Source organism: Helianthus annuus, chromosome 13 (genome assembly GCF_002127325.2).
Source record: "Helianthus annuus cultivar XRQ/B chromosome 13, HanXRQr2.0-SUNRISE, whole genome shotgun sequence".
Lineage (NCBI taxonomy): Eukaryota > Viridiplantae > Streptophyta > Magnoliopsida > Asterales > Asteraceae > Helianthus > Helianthus annuus.
The window spans coordinates 101608662-101624733 of NC_035445.2; the positions used below are offsets into that span (position 1 = coordinate 101608662).

Below are 16072 nucleotides of genomic sequence, written 5' to 3' on the forward strand. Positions count from 1 at the left end.
AAGAATGCGTATTTTGGCCGAAACTACGACTCGTCACTGAGCCTAGATAACGGGGTAATCAGTAGGTATGGTCACTACGGACCATAACCATCGTGATCACGCTCACGTTATGAAGTTCCATGAACTTCGCATCGACCATAAGCTGGTCAACGCAGAAAGTCAACTAAACGTCGACTTTCGGACTCGAAAAGCGAATAAAAGAGCGAAAGAAGACTTACGGAGGGTCCCCGAGTGCTAATCTAGATCAAATAGCTCAGGTATGAAACAATGGTTTCAACTTAGAGCTTTAGATCTGATTCTTGTGGGTTTTTACACAAAAGGGGGGGGGTGTTTATAGGAAAAGTGGAACCGTTAGGATCGTTTATCGAATATCGTGTCGCGATCTCGAGCGTACACTTGTCAAATTCTTGTGGTAAGTCAGAAAATGCCCCTTGGCTCTTGATTGGGTAAAAGGGCATCGCCTCTTGATCGAACGAAGGGCCAAGTTGCATTAAATGCAAAATATATTCTGTCAGACACCCTCACGCGGCCCGCGTGAAAGTGTGTGCAGATCTTACGCGGGCCGCCTGGCCCCGTCTGATCTGCACCACTTGCAGAATTTACATATTTGGTCCCTGTTGCGTGTTTAAGCTATTTCCAGCCCTTCTAAGACCTGTAAAGCCATCTTTAAGGCCCTAAAATGATGCCTAAACATTGTGGACATGATACATGCCCAAAAATATGTCGGACGTCGGTTCGTTTGGCCGTACGATCGCGATGTTCGCTTAATTACGACGGAATGCGCATAAGCGCGAAAGACGATCCAAATGACGCGACGAATGGATTTTTCTCATGCCAAACACTAAAGCATAATATTATAATGCTTACATAAATTTTTGGGTGTCCGGATGTATTCAGAACGTAGGTTATGCGCGAAAGTGCAAACTTGTGCACTTTTTGACACTTTTAGCCCCTGAATGATCCAAAAAGTTTGTTTTAGCAGACCAAACCCCTCAAAGCCTATTTCTAAGCTATGTAAAGGATATTTATGGTATGTTTAACTTATGGACATGTTCTGGAATGTTCGTTACAGTTCGAATTGGCATACTTTCGCAGTTTGTCAATTTTAGTCCCTGTAAGCGAATTAACTTGTTTTTGCTATACCAAAGCCTTCAAAACTTATTTCTAAGTTATGTAAAGGTTATTTAAGGTATGTTGAGTATATGTTGATGTTCCAGAGTATTTGTCGCATTAAACTGAGTACGTTTACGCACCAGTTTGCGTATAATGCTCCAGGAAGCGATGTAGAGTTTGAAATTGAACAAAAGTTAAAACATGAAAAATGTAAAACACAACCAAACAAACATTGGGATCAAATAACATTATTTTATTGATAATAGAACTGTTCATGATGATTACAAGCACAAATGTTACAATTAGAAATAAAACAACTAATATCGTTTATAGAGAGATTTTCAACGACTTGTGATTGTTGCATATTCATGTATTTCAATTTGTGGTTGAAATCTTATATATTTGTTCGTGTTTTAACGTGTATGAAATTATAATATTTATGTTAACGGTGATATTAAAGATATTTCCTTTTCGCATCCCATGAAATTCACGGGTACTTAAACTAGTAAGTATAATATCAAAATATAATTGTAAATGCATGCAAGCCTCCACGTGAGATGATACATGTGCTACGTAACCCATTACTAGGCACATATCAACTATTTGGGGTGGTGGTCCGGTCCCCGATACAGCCCCGTCATCAGTAGCTAAAACCAAGGCCCTAGAAACCGGTGTGAAAGAGAGAGGGAGAGAATAGTTAAGATTTCACCCTTCTTTGAGAAACCTATAAATTCCATCTATTAGACCACCTATAGTGGTTGGGCGGTTTTTGTCCTAATCCACGCCTAAACACGTTCGACCACCGTTTTCTTGGGCGTTTTTTTGGAAAAAAAAAAGCTCCGAGCGTTTAATTTAAAACGCCAAAATTTTGAAAGTTTTCATGTATTGACCGTTGTGAAGGGTCATTTAACTGTAATAAAAAAATATTTTTTTCTTTATTTTTAATCCATTTTTTACCTATAATAAAAACCCCACTTTCAACTCCATTTTTTATAAACTTTTCCCTCTTCTCTTCACTGCTTCATATTTTATAAAAAAAATATATCATGAATCCCTTCTGACCCCCTTTCAGTGTTCCATCTAGACCCGGAAACCAAATTTCATATCGCCCGAACACCACCCAACCGCAATCGTCTTACAATTTCCAAGATATGGACCCGAGTATAATGGCTTACACACAATTATTAAACATGCCTCCGCAATTATTTCACGGTCCAATCAGCTTTGCATCCATGGGCGGTTCGCATGCGGCTCAAGCAAATGAACCGATATAAACCATAAATGTCATTCGTTCCAAGAAGTTTTCCAACGCACAAAAGATAACTGGGGTAGCGGTCAAAACAACCGAATATACTAACAAGAGCGTTGGAGGAGTTCAACCACACGAGAGACGGTTTTACATACTTGAATTGTTGGGAGCTTCTACGCGGAAGTACCGAGCATGACGTCTAGTAGTAGACGTAAAGCAAAACGGTCCAAAACATCCTCCTCAGTTGATCCAGAAACATCCACTTCTGATGCTCGAAACGTCGACTTAAACAATAATGTGGATGACGAGTATGAGGAAGTGGAGTTGGTCCGACCGCCCGGCAGAATAAGTGAGAAAAAAAGGGGAAGGGCGGAGTCGTCTTCGGCGGGCTTCAAAATGAAGCAAGATTCGAAGAGATGAATTGACGCCTACAAGACATACGAGACCTCAGACATAGGCGTTTGGAGATAATGCAAGAAATAAACGCCGAAAAGAAAATTTAGAGCTACAAGAATCAAGGCAAATGGAGAAAGACTTAGAATTTTTGTCTAAATCGATCGATCACCTCGAAGGACACGCGATGATCCTAGCGCAAATACGTCGACAACAAATCCCTAACAAATACGGACTCTAGATTTTATGTTTTGTTAGCATTTTATCGGGTTTTTTTTTAATTTTTAGTAATGTAATTTTTTTATTTAATGAAATATTATTAGTATTCATTTTAAAAGAAAAAAAATATAATTGGGTAATCATTGGATGAGACGTTATAACACTACATCTATTTTAAACTAATGCGTCATTGCTAACTGGACTGGCACGTATTTAATCATGCGCAAGAAAAGGGCATTAGATTCAAGCCCCAATAGACCAATACACATGGTTTTAAAGAAAAACCCACCACCCAAGTTTTTACATCCATTAGTTACATCTTTGAGAAACCAATTGATTCCCTATGCCAACAACTACCGGGAGACAAGAGAGATGGCCGGTTACCGTAGGGGGGATGATGTGGGTTTGGGTATTTATTTATTGCTTTTATTATTTCTTTAACAAGTGATCATCATCCATTTTATAACATGGTAAAATAATCATGGGAAAAGATCAAATAGGAAGTTTATTTTGGCTAGGAAGTGTAGGAAGCAATAGGATTAGGACACGTGGCAACATTTAAAATAAAGAAAAAGGGTATTTTAGTCAATCCAATCATTTCTTCTTCATTTTCAAAACCCAGTAACTTCAAAACCCACCATTTTCAAAACCCACCATCTTCAACCATTTCTTCACTTTCTATCTCAATAATCACTACATTATAGTGTGATTTTCATCACCAATCAATGATTCAAACACCCGATCAACGTGTTCTTCAGTTTTTTTTGAAGAAAACCCAGTTTAATTTCATAAAAAATCTTGTTTTTTCCGGTGATTTTGGAGATAATCACTCAATTCGTTCGACTCGAGCGCTGATAACTGTTTCAATCATTCAAAATTCGTCAATTGTTGAAGAAATCACTTCGATCCATGTAAGAAATTCTTTAATTTCGTTTTTACGATCTGGGTTTTTTATTTAGTCATTGCGTTTTACGATTAAGGGGGTGTCCGGGGGCAGCGCCCCTGGTAGCGGGGTCCCAGGGGCGGCAGCCCCTGGCGGGGTCCAAGGGGCAGAGATTGGCTCATTTCGAAGACAGTAATTCGTAGACAATTCACAGACAGTTCCTAGACAGTTTTATGTGTCCATTGCGATTTAGAAATAAGAGAGTTTTATGTGTTTTCTGGCTATTGGGTTTTAGAAAAAAAAAAACACATTTTTAAGTGTTTTTAGTCATTGCGTTTTAGGTAAAACACATTTTTTAGGCGTTTTCAGTCCATTGCGTTTTAGAATGAGTCATTTTTAAGTGTTTTCTGGCCATTGCGTTTTACAAATAAGACATTTCTTTGTGTTTTTGGTGCATTGCGTTTTAGGTAAAACACATTTTTATGTGTTTTTAGTCCATTGCGTTTTAGAAAGTACATTGTCTTTTGAGTTTTTTTGGCTATTGCGTTTTAGAAATAAGACATTTCTTTGTGTTTTCTGGCCATTGCGTTTTACAAATAAGTCATTTCTTTGTGTTTTTGGTGCATTGCGTTTTAGAAAAATGTCATTTTTTAGGTTTTTTTTCATTGCGTTTTACGTAACTGGGGTTTTTTCTATTGCGTTTTACGCAACTGGGTTTTATTATTATTTTTTTGAAAATATAGCAATAGTATACTCGTTTTAAAGATAAAAAACGCTCGTTTTTTGGTGCAATTTTTATAAAAAAAAATAATGTCGTATGAAAAAGTTATTAACGTTTAAAAAATGGGGGGAATTGGAGGAGAGAGAAACTAGTGGCTTGGATTGACTCATTTGCCCCTAAACAAACTCATGCGCCTCTTTTATTCCCTTCAATTTCCATCATTTAATCTTAGCCCGTGATTTACTAAATGGATGGTCAAGATCACTTTCTAGCCTTACTAGCCAAATAAACTTCCTATTGTATCTCCACCCAAATAATCATTTCCAAAAATTTAACATAAACTTTAACGAAAGTTAGTGTTAGACATCAATTTTATTATACAAATTTAATACGCAAAACTCAAGTGACAAACATCTAACCTCTAAACTCAGGTCACACATGTATAACAAAGGACAAACCAAAAACTATTTATGTAATTAACTTCTTGGAAAATACTATATATAACCATTAGATTTTTTTTGAACAGCAACAACAAAGATTTTATTCATCCAGTAAAAAATTAAGCAACATATAGCAAGATGCTATATATCGCCATTTACAGCTCAAGTATACAATCGAGAATCATCAAAAAATTACATCAAGGGTACAGAAGGAAATTATCTAGTGACAAAATACCTATATCTTGAAAACTGCTTACTCCATAAAAGAAAAATTCTTCCACTCGTTCCATGTTACCCTGATGCGTCTTGTTCTTAAGCTTATCCATTCAAACGACTCCTCTTTAATCTCTTCTACCAGCTTCATTGGCTCCGTGATTTTATCGTTATATACCTTGTTGTTCCTATTTTTCCATAGGCTCCATGCGGCTAAAAGGTGTATTGCATATATGATCTTTTCTTTTTTCCTTGGCCAATCCGACTTTTCATTGAGTCTTGTTTTCATACTCTCTCTATGATCGCGGATGGGGATTTTCATCCAAGACCATAAACGCAGCCAAACCTCCTTCGCAACCGGGCAATGAATAACGACATGGTCAGCCGTTTCCGATGCAAGACCACACAGTTTGCATACATCCACACCGACCTGCAGCCCCCTCTTCTTTAAAGCCACCATTGACAGAATTCTTTCTTCGACCGCTCTCCACACGAATAAGTTTACTTTTGTTGTTGCGATTTTGCTCCACTCAAGGTTATTTGGTTCAGCGTTTACATCAATAATTCCAGCCAAATCTCTCCTAACGTCCTTAACCGAGAACCCAGTCAAGTTGTTTTCCTTCCAGCCCCACATATCACTGTTTTGACTCAAATTTTGCTGTAACAGTAATGCCTTCATCAGTTCCCATTCGTTTTTTTCTTTGACGCAATTAGGTAGCCTTATCCACTTCCAATCCCATAGCACTCCACCTTGGTTATTTACATAATTTTGCTGCACTTTATTCATTTTATTTTTTGCCAATCCAAACATACGTGGAAATTCCTTTCTTAGTGGCCTATTAGTCGCCCATGAATCCAACCAAAAAAGTGTTTTATCTCCAATACCAACTCTGCTCCTTAGACATCGGGTCGCTTCAATGCCTACCTTTCTGAATTCTTCTTCCATCCCTACTATTGCTTTCCATACGCCTGATGCTGACTTCTTTAACGGTACGTCTTTCGTGATCCTACTATTCCTATGTATTGCTTCAACAACCTTAACCCAAAGCTGTTCCGGTTCTACTTTAAATCTCCACCTCCACTTCATCAATAGTGCCATATTCATTTCTTTGATCCCCCCTATCCTGAGACCCCCCATATTTTTTGCCGCCACTATTTTTCCCATTTCATCCAACGTATTTTGTTCACACCCCCGCACCCTCCCCATAGGAACCGTCTTCTAATTCCTTCTAGCAATTTTATCACCCTCTTTGATGCTTTATACAAGGATAAAAAGTAGTTCGGTAAGGACCCAAGTACCGATTTGACTAGCGTAAGTCTCCCCCCGAAAGATAATAGTTTTGCCTTCCAGTTTGACAATCTCTTATTGAATTTGTCTATTACCTCCTTCCAATTTCCCACCCTGTTCATGTTTGCGCCAACTTTCAATCCTAGGTACGTGAACGGGAACCAACCCATTTTGCATTTCAACGTATTGGCCATGTCTTCAATCTCTGCTTCACTCAAACCGATCCCGTATAGACAGCTTTTATTGTGGTTAACCTTCAACCCCGACATCATGAAAAAAATTCTCAATATTCTACGCATTGATTTCAAATTTTCAATATCCCATAAACCCATAAAAATTGAATCATCTGCATAGAATAAATGCGATACGCATGGTCCATTGTTCGGTAGCTGAATCCCCTTGAATACACCCGACCCCACTGCCTTTACCATAAGTACATGTAGAGCTTCCATTGCTATCGTGAATAAGAATGGGGATAACGGGTCGCCCTGTCTTAAACCCCTCTTGTATTGAAACTCCCCCGTTGGAGTTCCATTGACCAAGACCGACGCTTTGCCAGAAAAAAGAATTCCCATAACCCACGTTTTCCACCGGGAAGGGAAACCCATGTGTGTGAGTACTGAGATTAAAAACTTCCAATTTAAAGTATCATAAGCTTTTTCAAGATCTGCTTTGAATAAGAAAACCTGTTTCTTTTGTTTTTTTGCCCACGACACTACTTCATTTAAAACCAAGGGCCCATCCACTATGTTCCGACTAGCGACAAAAGCAGATTGTTCATGTGATATTACACTATTCAAGACCCCTTTCAAACGGTTAGCCAAGGTTTTAGAGATAATTTTATTAATGACTCCGATAAGTGAAATAGGTCTGAAGTCGGATAAGGTGACTGGATCACTTACTTTTGGTATCAAAGAAATGAAAGATGCGCTACACGATTTTTGTATAGACTCGTGAGTATGAAATTGCTCCAACATTTCCATCACGTTTCCTTCGAGCTCCTTCCAGAATTTTTTAACAATGGCAAAGCTAATACCATCGGGTCCCGGCGCCTTTTCCGAGCCGCACTCCCAGATTGCAGCCTTAACTTCCTCCCGTGTGAATTTCTCAACTAGTTTATTTGCATCCAAATCTGATAACCTTGAGAACCCATCGGGTGGCATCCGGGGTCTTGACGCCACCGGTTCCATAAATTTCTTTTTCATACAATCTTGAATATACTTCATAATGGTTGGCGGATCAACCACCCAAGACCCATCAATCCAGAAGCCATTAATTTTGTTTCTCGCCATATTACTATTAACTATTGTGTGGAAATACCTGGAATTTTCATCCCCATCTAGTATCCATTTTGCTCTAGCCTTCTGTTTATAATCCTTCGCTTTCCTGCGAAACCAATCCCTGACTTTGCTTTTACAATCTCTCCAATTTTCGATTTCGCTTTCCCCTAGTACCCTTTCTTCCGCAGCTGCGTCCAGATCTCTTATCCGATTTATTGCTTCTTTGAATTCTTTTTCTTCAGCCTCTTTATTTTCTTTTCTCCATATCTTGACTTCATCCTTGATGCCCTTTAATTTTGCCCCCAACATCATATCTTTGAAATTATGTTCCACGCGATGTTCAAGACCCTTTTTCACCGCCTCCTCCAGTCCCGGGATATCCAACCAACTATTAAAAAATCTAAATGGGACTGGGCCATAATCCATTCTGCCCGTAGCTAGTATTATCGGGCTATGATCCGATATTGTTCTTTCGAGAGCTCTGAATGTTGCATTTGGCCACCTCATCATGAACTCACTGCTAACTAAGGCTCTGTCTATCTTGCTCATTTTCTTGCCATCTCCTGACAGGAATGTGAATTTTCTCCCCGACATCGGGTATTCTAATAATCCAGCTCCCCCAATAAAATTATTAAAATGTAAAGCATTGTTGATATCAAAATTGGAGTTCAATCTATCTTCTGGCACCCGTACTTCGTTGAAATCTCCAATTAATATCCACAAACCTTGTACCGAACCATGAATAGACAGTAGTCTGTTCCATAACCGTCTTCTCTCTGAGCCAGTACTTGGAGCATACACATTCACTACCACTATCTCAACACCTTCTCCAATCAAAGTTTTTGAAATAGCCTACGAACGATTTTCATGCCCACAGTTTTAACGTGTCCGCGTCACGGTTAAAATACATCACCGAGCACTCTTCCGGTGTACCATTCTTCTTGTTTCCCAACAACACATCCTTCCAATGACTTTGACCAGCCCCGTAGCCTGATTGTTTCTGTGTCTGACTTACCTCAACATGTTTTCTCTGGTTTTCTTGTCTCATGTTACCATTCTTAGCTGTTGGACCATTGTTTCTCCAGATATTGTCCTTCTCGGTCTTCCTTTTCCTATTGTCATTTTGCAATATTTGCCTTGAGTCTACCATCCTTTAGGTCCACCATATTGATTGCTTTCACCATTTTGTCTGCGTCTCGGACATAAGCATAACGTAGAAAACCGAATCTCCTCCCTAATGTGTCTTTCTTCTTGGCAATATAAGCATCAACCAGCCATCCTAAATTTCTGCATTTTGTCCATAATTCAGCATACGACATCCATAGTGGTATGTTGGTCACATAAAAAGTAGTGGCGTCCTCTCTCCTTGGTTTAACCTCTGCGTTTCCACCCGATTTAGGATTTTGTTCTGTTGATGGTAGTTCCCCTTCTTCTAACTCCTCAGTTCCTTTTTCCTTTGTCATTTTGTGATCTGGACCTCACTTGGATACGGCCCCAATGAGCAAACAATACCAAGTAAGCGAATGGAAAAATCGGAAAATCGAGATAGTATGGACGGAAGGGTTAGTTCCACAAACCAGTGTTCGGATCAATAACCTGACCACACACACTATCCCAATAACCTCCTTTTCGTCGAGCTACCGGTGAATTGTTCCCCAACAACAGAAAGTTCTCACAATACCGTATCCCAGACGGCGCGAATGGAAGGAGATGGAAGAACGAGATAGGATGAAAGGTTGGATCTGATTCACAGTATGGTTGTGAATCGAAACACCCTCGCACACTATTCCAAACTTCCTTTCTTCGTCGAGCCTCCGGCGACCGGTCGTCTTCTCACACTCTCTCTCTCTCGCAATTTATAACCATTAAATTTATGGTTAAGAGTGCTTTCTAAAGAATATTTTAAATACGAGGGTGAAGGGTATCAACCAAAATTTGATGAAACTTCTATAACACCACATCAATATCACCTCATAATTTCCCCAACTCCCAAACTCCAAAAATTAGAGAGTATCCCAAAAAAAAAAAAAAATAACCAAAAACCAAAATGATGTATACACACACATGTGTGTGTGGCTCTCACCAAATCGAGAAAGCATCTTGGTTGCCATCCAGATTTTGGTGAATTTAATTGGAGCCGTGGAGTCAGGACACTGTTGATCAGGGCCGCCCACCCAGGTTTCTTTTTGACTCTGATACCGTCATTGGCGGATCTTGAGCTTAGTTTTCGGTAAAATCAGGGGGACCAGACTCTTAGAATCCAGTATTTGACACTACATAATTTTTGTTTTCAGAAATTTCCGATAAAACTTACACTACGAAGCAAAAAACAAAGGAGCCTAGGAACCGAACCGTCTTGCCCGTAAAAAACCCGTCTCAGCATACCGTGCTCCCATGAACGATTAAGAAATGGCGACCAAAATCAATTTCTGATAGTCTAAGGGTCTTTCAAAACTCAACTAATAGTCCAAGGGGTATTTTTGTATTCTATATTCTTCATTCTTCATACATTTTCATCCCCAATTTCATATTTCTGAATTATCGAAAGTTCTGATTGCAGGCCCTTTTGATCTCCGTCACAATACACACTTAAATTGAATCGTTAGATACAGCAAAAATGCCTGTGAGAATGGTGGAATCGCCAACACCTTCTACTTCCTCTGGTATTCTTCACAAATTCTTATATTTTTCCACTTTGTTGATTCGTTTAATATAAGAATTATTACAGCCTGTTTGAACTTCTGTTATTATTATCATCATTATGTTTACTCTTTGGTTAATTTCATGAATTAGATGCCAATTGGAGTGTGCAAATTATTGATTTCTGTTAAGGGTTAGTGTCCTTTAAATGATGAACAATTTTTTTTTTTTTTTTTTTTTTAATGATGGGTATTGATTGTTATCAAATTTTGTTTATAAATTTTGAAACTTTATTGTTTAGATTGATTTTTTTTTTCTAACTTCATGTTGTGATTGTTCTCAAAGCTTATTATCTTTGATTAAGAATCTTTGAATTAATGTAAACAAGTAGGAGAAGTTGATAACCGAATGATCTCTTGGCCTAGTGGTCAAGCGGGAGGTGGGAAGCTTTGCTTCTCTTGTAGGTCCTGGGTTCAAATCCATGCAAGGGGGAATTTTAATACTAACGTACTACTACTAACCTGGTTAGCGACATCCTAACCATACGCCGTTCCCAAAAAAAAAGAGGAGAAGTTGATAACTGGTATCTCACTAGTCGATACGAACTAGATCGCTAACACATAGATTGTGCGGAATCCAATCTACATATCAAACAAACACAATGAAGACAAAGCACATAAATAACTTTTCTTGTCTATTCAATCACAGAATACGGTATTACAAAGTAGTCTCTTAGCTCACACATACACACACACGCTCGTAATCTGGATTCTCCAAAAGTCTACTTTGAAATACAAACACACACATATATAGCCTCCCGGCTAACAACGCCTAACTACTAAACGCCTCGGTTTTAAAAAGCGCGCCTAGGCGCGAGGCGCACTAAGGCGCAGGCCTTAGCGCCTCGGGCACTTGAGGCGCGCTTTTTCCACAAAGCGCAAAAAAGCGCATTTTTCTGGGGTTTTGAGGTCTGAGGCGTGCGCCTTATGTATTTTGGGTGTTTTTTTGTTGTTTTTATGCATGAAAGTGTTCTACAATGGATTTATTGGCTTGTACATGTAGGTAATATGATATATAAACCTTATTTTTAACTATATTTTGGATAAGGGGTGCTTAAAACCTATGGGATATATATAAAAATTTATATAATCTTCTTGCGCCTTGGGTACGAAAAGCCCGCCGCTTTTGCGCCTCATTTTTAGACCTCATCGCTTTTGTGCGCTTCTCGCTTTTTAAAACCAAGCTAAACACACACACACACTAACGTACACGAATTTATACAGATCAACACAAACTATCTAACAAGCTCTCGTCAGTCGTCACTCAGGAATGCATCTACAGCTTTTGATGATGCTAATGAAAGTTTTGAATCTAATGTGGGTCCCTAGGATCACATAGGGACCCGCATTAGATTCAAAAACATCCTCAATGTGGGTCCCTAGGATCTCATCAGACCATTCATTTGTGTGTTTTTGAAGCAAAATATTCTTTAACGGATTTATATTCTTATGCAACTGAGGTTTTCAACTGATTGTTTTCTCATGTGTTCCTTTTTGCGATTTGTGTTCAACTCTATTAGATTCTTCCGCAGCATATTTATTTTTGCAGTGCTTGGAACACGACGTTGCTTACAGTGTTTTGTGGAATTTTTAAACAATTCATCGGACGATCCAGAAAATGTGGTCTCGTTATAATACTGTTTTTTTTTTTTTTTTTTTAATTTTTTAACGTCATTTTTCAGGTGCAAATCCTGGACAAACTTGTCTACAACCCTGTTCACTTCTGAGCGTTGGACAGGTAATCTCTTCATTTGTTGCATCATTTTTACAATTTTCAATATTACTGCCATATATTTGTGTATTAAGTGTTTAATAAAGCGTATTTGAATGATTTTGCAGACGTTTTCAGGAACTCAAAATGTTTCAAGTCCACAAAAAGAGGAAGCTTGGAGAGTTAATGTGAGAATTCAAGGATGTGACCTGAATCATGGATATCTATGTGGCACCATGGAAGCTTTAAATGTTCCAATGGCCGACACACCAGTAAGCAGTATAACTTTTATGCGTATATCATATGAGACTTTTAAATATTTCAAAATATTCTCTATTGTTTATATTGATAAGTAATATATGATAAGGTGAATTGCGGAGAACTATGCAGTTAATATCGGTGATATATCGGTCCCTTAGTAAAATATCGGTGTCAAATATCGGTCAAAACATCGGTACCGATTTTATTGGTGATATTGACCGATATTTGACTGATATAACCGATATATCACCGATATTTGACCGATATAACCGATATAACCGATATATCACCGATATTTGACCGATATAACCGATATATCACTAACTATTGGTGTTAAATTGCTATATATATAAAGTCTGCATTATATTAAAATTACCGATATCTCACCGAGATAACCTATATTTCAAATATCGGTCCATTACCGATATCCGATATTTTACCACATTAACTGCATAGGCGGAGAAAAATGTAAACTGAATGAACTAGAAACGAACTTTACAGATTTCTCTGATTTTAGAAACTAACATCATGTTAACTAATTTTGCGTTCGAATTGTTGATGTGGCACGGGTAAATTCCGTGCCAGCCGCCACATCAGATGCCACGTATGCAAATATACGAATTGTGAATTACTTTAACATACCGAATTAATCAACTGCAGGTGGTTACGTTTTGGGAGGGAGAAATTGTTGATACAAAGAATTATACATTCTTCACCAACAAATGGAAAGCAACGTATGTATCTTCTCTACTCCGAACATTTTAGCTATAAATTTCTTTGTTTCCGGTTCCACACTTTTTTTTTTTTTTTTTTTTTTGCCAACAAAAAACATGTCACTTTGAATTTTGATATCAAATGGATTACTTCTGAAATTAAATAATAAAAAATGATCGAACTTTGACAGGTCAGAAGTTGACATAGATCACTGGACAAAATTTCCATCTTTTTCACCTCTTTTAGTAAGTCCACTAAATACATCACTAATAATGAGTTTATTAGATATTTAGTTTTATGCTTATAATCTCTTCTTATCAGAGTCAAGTTGAAGTTGATGGTGGGAAGTCATTGGACCTCAGCAACTATCAATACATATTTATGGTAATTTTTGCGTATTCGTCGTTTGCCTATTTGCTGTCTGTTCAGTGTATTTCCAGCTGACCAAATGTGCCAAAATAAATTTATGAGTAAAATGCCATTTTCGTCCCTGAGGTTTGGCTACTTTTGCGACTTTTGTCAATAGGTTTGTTTTTCCAAAAGGTTTGAAATCTTGCCATTTGGCATTTTCATCTGGCTCGTTAAATCCATCCATGTTTTAACGTTAAGTCGAGGGTATTTTCATCTTTTTAAACATTTTTTTTGTGATGATTAAAGGGTTTGGGTGGGGAGAAAGTCAACAGAGGTGGATCTTTATTTCTTATAGTGCTCGTATTTTAATAAAAAAATGTCCAAAAAGACGGAAATGCCCCTCCTTTAACGGAGAAAAATGGATGGAGTTAACTAGTTGGATGAAAATGGCAAGATTTCAAACCTTTTGGACCCAAATGCGGAAAAACAAACCTTTGGATGAAAGTCGCAACTCGCAAAAGTAACCAAACCTCAGGGACGAAAATGACATTTTACTCTATATTTATTAAAGAAGGAAACATATTATATTTGGTCAAAAGTTGTACAGCGTGTTGGCATACAACCTTCTTATCGCACGCCAAAATTTGGACTAATACTGAATTAATACATAATTTGTGATCAATATGATATAATACACTAGCTACTTATAATAAAAAGAATTAGACAAAAGTGTATCGGGTCAACAGTTAACAAGACCCTTATCCATCCAGCCCACCCATATATTTTAGATGACTTACTAATATTCTCTGTCATTTTGCAGAGATGGAAAGAGCAATATTTTGTGAATGTTGGATCCGATTGCGGGTTGACAATAGCTGGCTTTTACTATGTTTGTTTCTCGTGTGTGGATGGCTCGATCAACGGCTATTATTATGATCCAAACAGCAGGTTTATCTACTTTTCTTTTTTCTGTCATCTTACTTTTTGTTACTAAATGGGTCAATTCAAGTAATGTTAAATTTGACTCATTTACCTATAAATGGGTCGATTCAAGTAATGTTTCTCTCTCTCATCATCATCATCATCATACTCAGTAAATCCCACCAATAGCAAAGCAAAGGTAGGGTCCGAGGAGGGTAAGATGTAGACAGCCTTACCTCTACCCCGTAGGAATAGAGAGGCTGCTTCCAATGAGACCCCCAACTTGATAGTAGTTTTGCATCAAGCCTTGGACATAAGGCACATAACACTCAGCACTCGGGACAAAGACTGACTAGTGAATGTACCCTTTTGTCTTTCAGCTATCAACGTCACCACATGATGCATGATTAACCGTCCTTAGCTTTTAACGTTATTTTCACAAAATTAGTAAAATAACATAATGTTTCTATCTCTAAAGGGTTAATTGGGTCAAACCCAAGTTGCCAAATCTCTTAAAAAGTTAGATTTGCATTGAAATAATAAAATCTCTAAATCATATTCGACTCATGATTTTTTTTTAAGAAATGTTAAATTTTTGGAGAAAAAGTATTTCGAAACAACTCGACCTGACATGTACCAAAACTAGAATGTTTTGACCCGTTACTAACCCGCCCATTTCTACTTTTATTTTTATTTATTATTGTCTTATTTTTTTTCTGAACCAATATTACACAGCCCATTTCAGAAGCTTGAGCTAAAAACAACCAATGAAGGAAGATCAGGTTTCAGCTTCTCTTCTTATGAGCTACAATAAGAGTATTTGTTTATTCCTCTTCCGAAGAAACCCTAATAGCCAACGGGGTTTTGGGATCTGGGCTTTGGGCTAACGGTATCAAAGGTGGTCCATCAATCAACATGTTGCGGGTTCAAGTCCAAAATCGAACAAATGCATGAGTATTTGCTAAAAGAACATATACCCGAATGAGTATTGATGGTTATTGTTGAAATAGGTGTAATTTTGGAGATTCATATATTTTTGGGATAATTATTGTGGTATGAGAAGCTCTTTAAGTCAATCAAATGTTTGTTTCTTTTTACTTTTTGTAATACGTTGTGTTAGAGCATTTACAATGCGAGAGGTGGACGGGGTTAGCCGTTAGCCTCCCTGGACATTGTTTCAAGGACCGCGGCTATTCTCTCAGTAATTTACGCAAACTGGTCCATGCAATCAAATAGGGTTTATTACAAAAGTGGTCACTTTAGTTATAAATGCGTATATTTGTCATTTTACCCTAATTTAACAGAAAAACTAACGTTAGTTGGTTTAAGACCCTAACTTTGTTACGAAGCTGAAACCATAGAACCTTAGTCTATTACCGGAAAACATTAGTACCTAAAGATGTTATTTTAAGAAAACCACATGGATTATCTATGTAAGTAACTCACGTGGTACTTGATGAATGTGCAAAAACATGCGTTGATACACATGTTCGTTTTATGTTGATAAATGTTCCCAAGTGTATATAGATCATATAACAAACACTATGGTTGGTTGTTTATAGCTCCTAAGCGATCTCTGCCATTACCATCACCATTTACTCGAAACCAAACAATGC

The 16072-nt window shown here is 37.8% G+C and overlaps 1 protein-coding gene across 1 annotated transcript; it reads left to right on the forward strand.

Annotated features, from left to right (window-relative positions):
• The first annotated feature begins 10314 nt into the window (after positions 1–10314).
• LOC110898869 (glucose-induced degradation protein 4 homolog) lies at positions 10315–15553 on the forward strand. The gene is made up of 8 exons (XM_022145726.2): positions 10315–10462; positions 12181–12236; positions 12338–12481; positions 13131–13204; positions 13375–13429; positions 13506–13568; positions 14356–14483; positions 15192–15553. Exons 1-8 carry the CDS (start codon positions 10417–10419, stop codon positions 15268–15270), a joined length of 645 nt encoding a protein of 214 aa, XP_022001418.1. The 5' UTR covers positions 10315–10416; the 3' UTR covers positions 15271–15553.
• Positions 15554–16072: the final 519 nt, after the last annotated feature.

What these genes read in the sequence shown, in the direction of transcription:
- LOC110898869 (XM_022145726.2), top strand. Translation starts at nt 10,417, where the DNA reads ATGCCTGTGAGAATGGTGGAATCGCCAACACCTTCTACTTCCTCTG. An exon ending in ACTATCAATACATATTTATG is followed by an intron (nt 13,569 to 14,355) that starts GTAATTTTTGCG and finishes GTCATTTTGCAG; the next exon opens with AGATGGAAAGAGCAATATTT. An exon ending in TATTATGATCCAAACAGCAG is followed by an intron (nt 14,484 to 15,191) that starts GTTTATCTACTT and finishes AATATTACACAG; the next exon opens with CCCATTTCAGAAGCTTGAGC.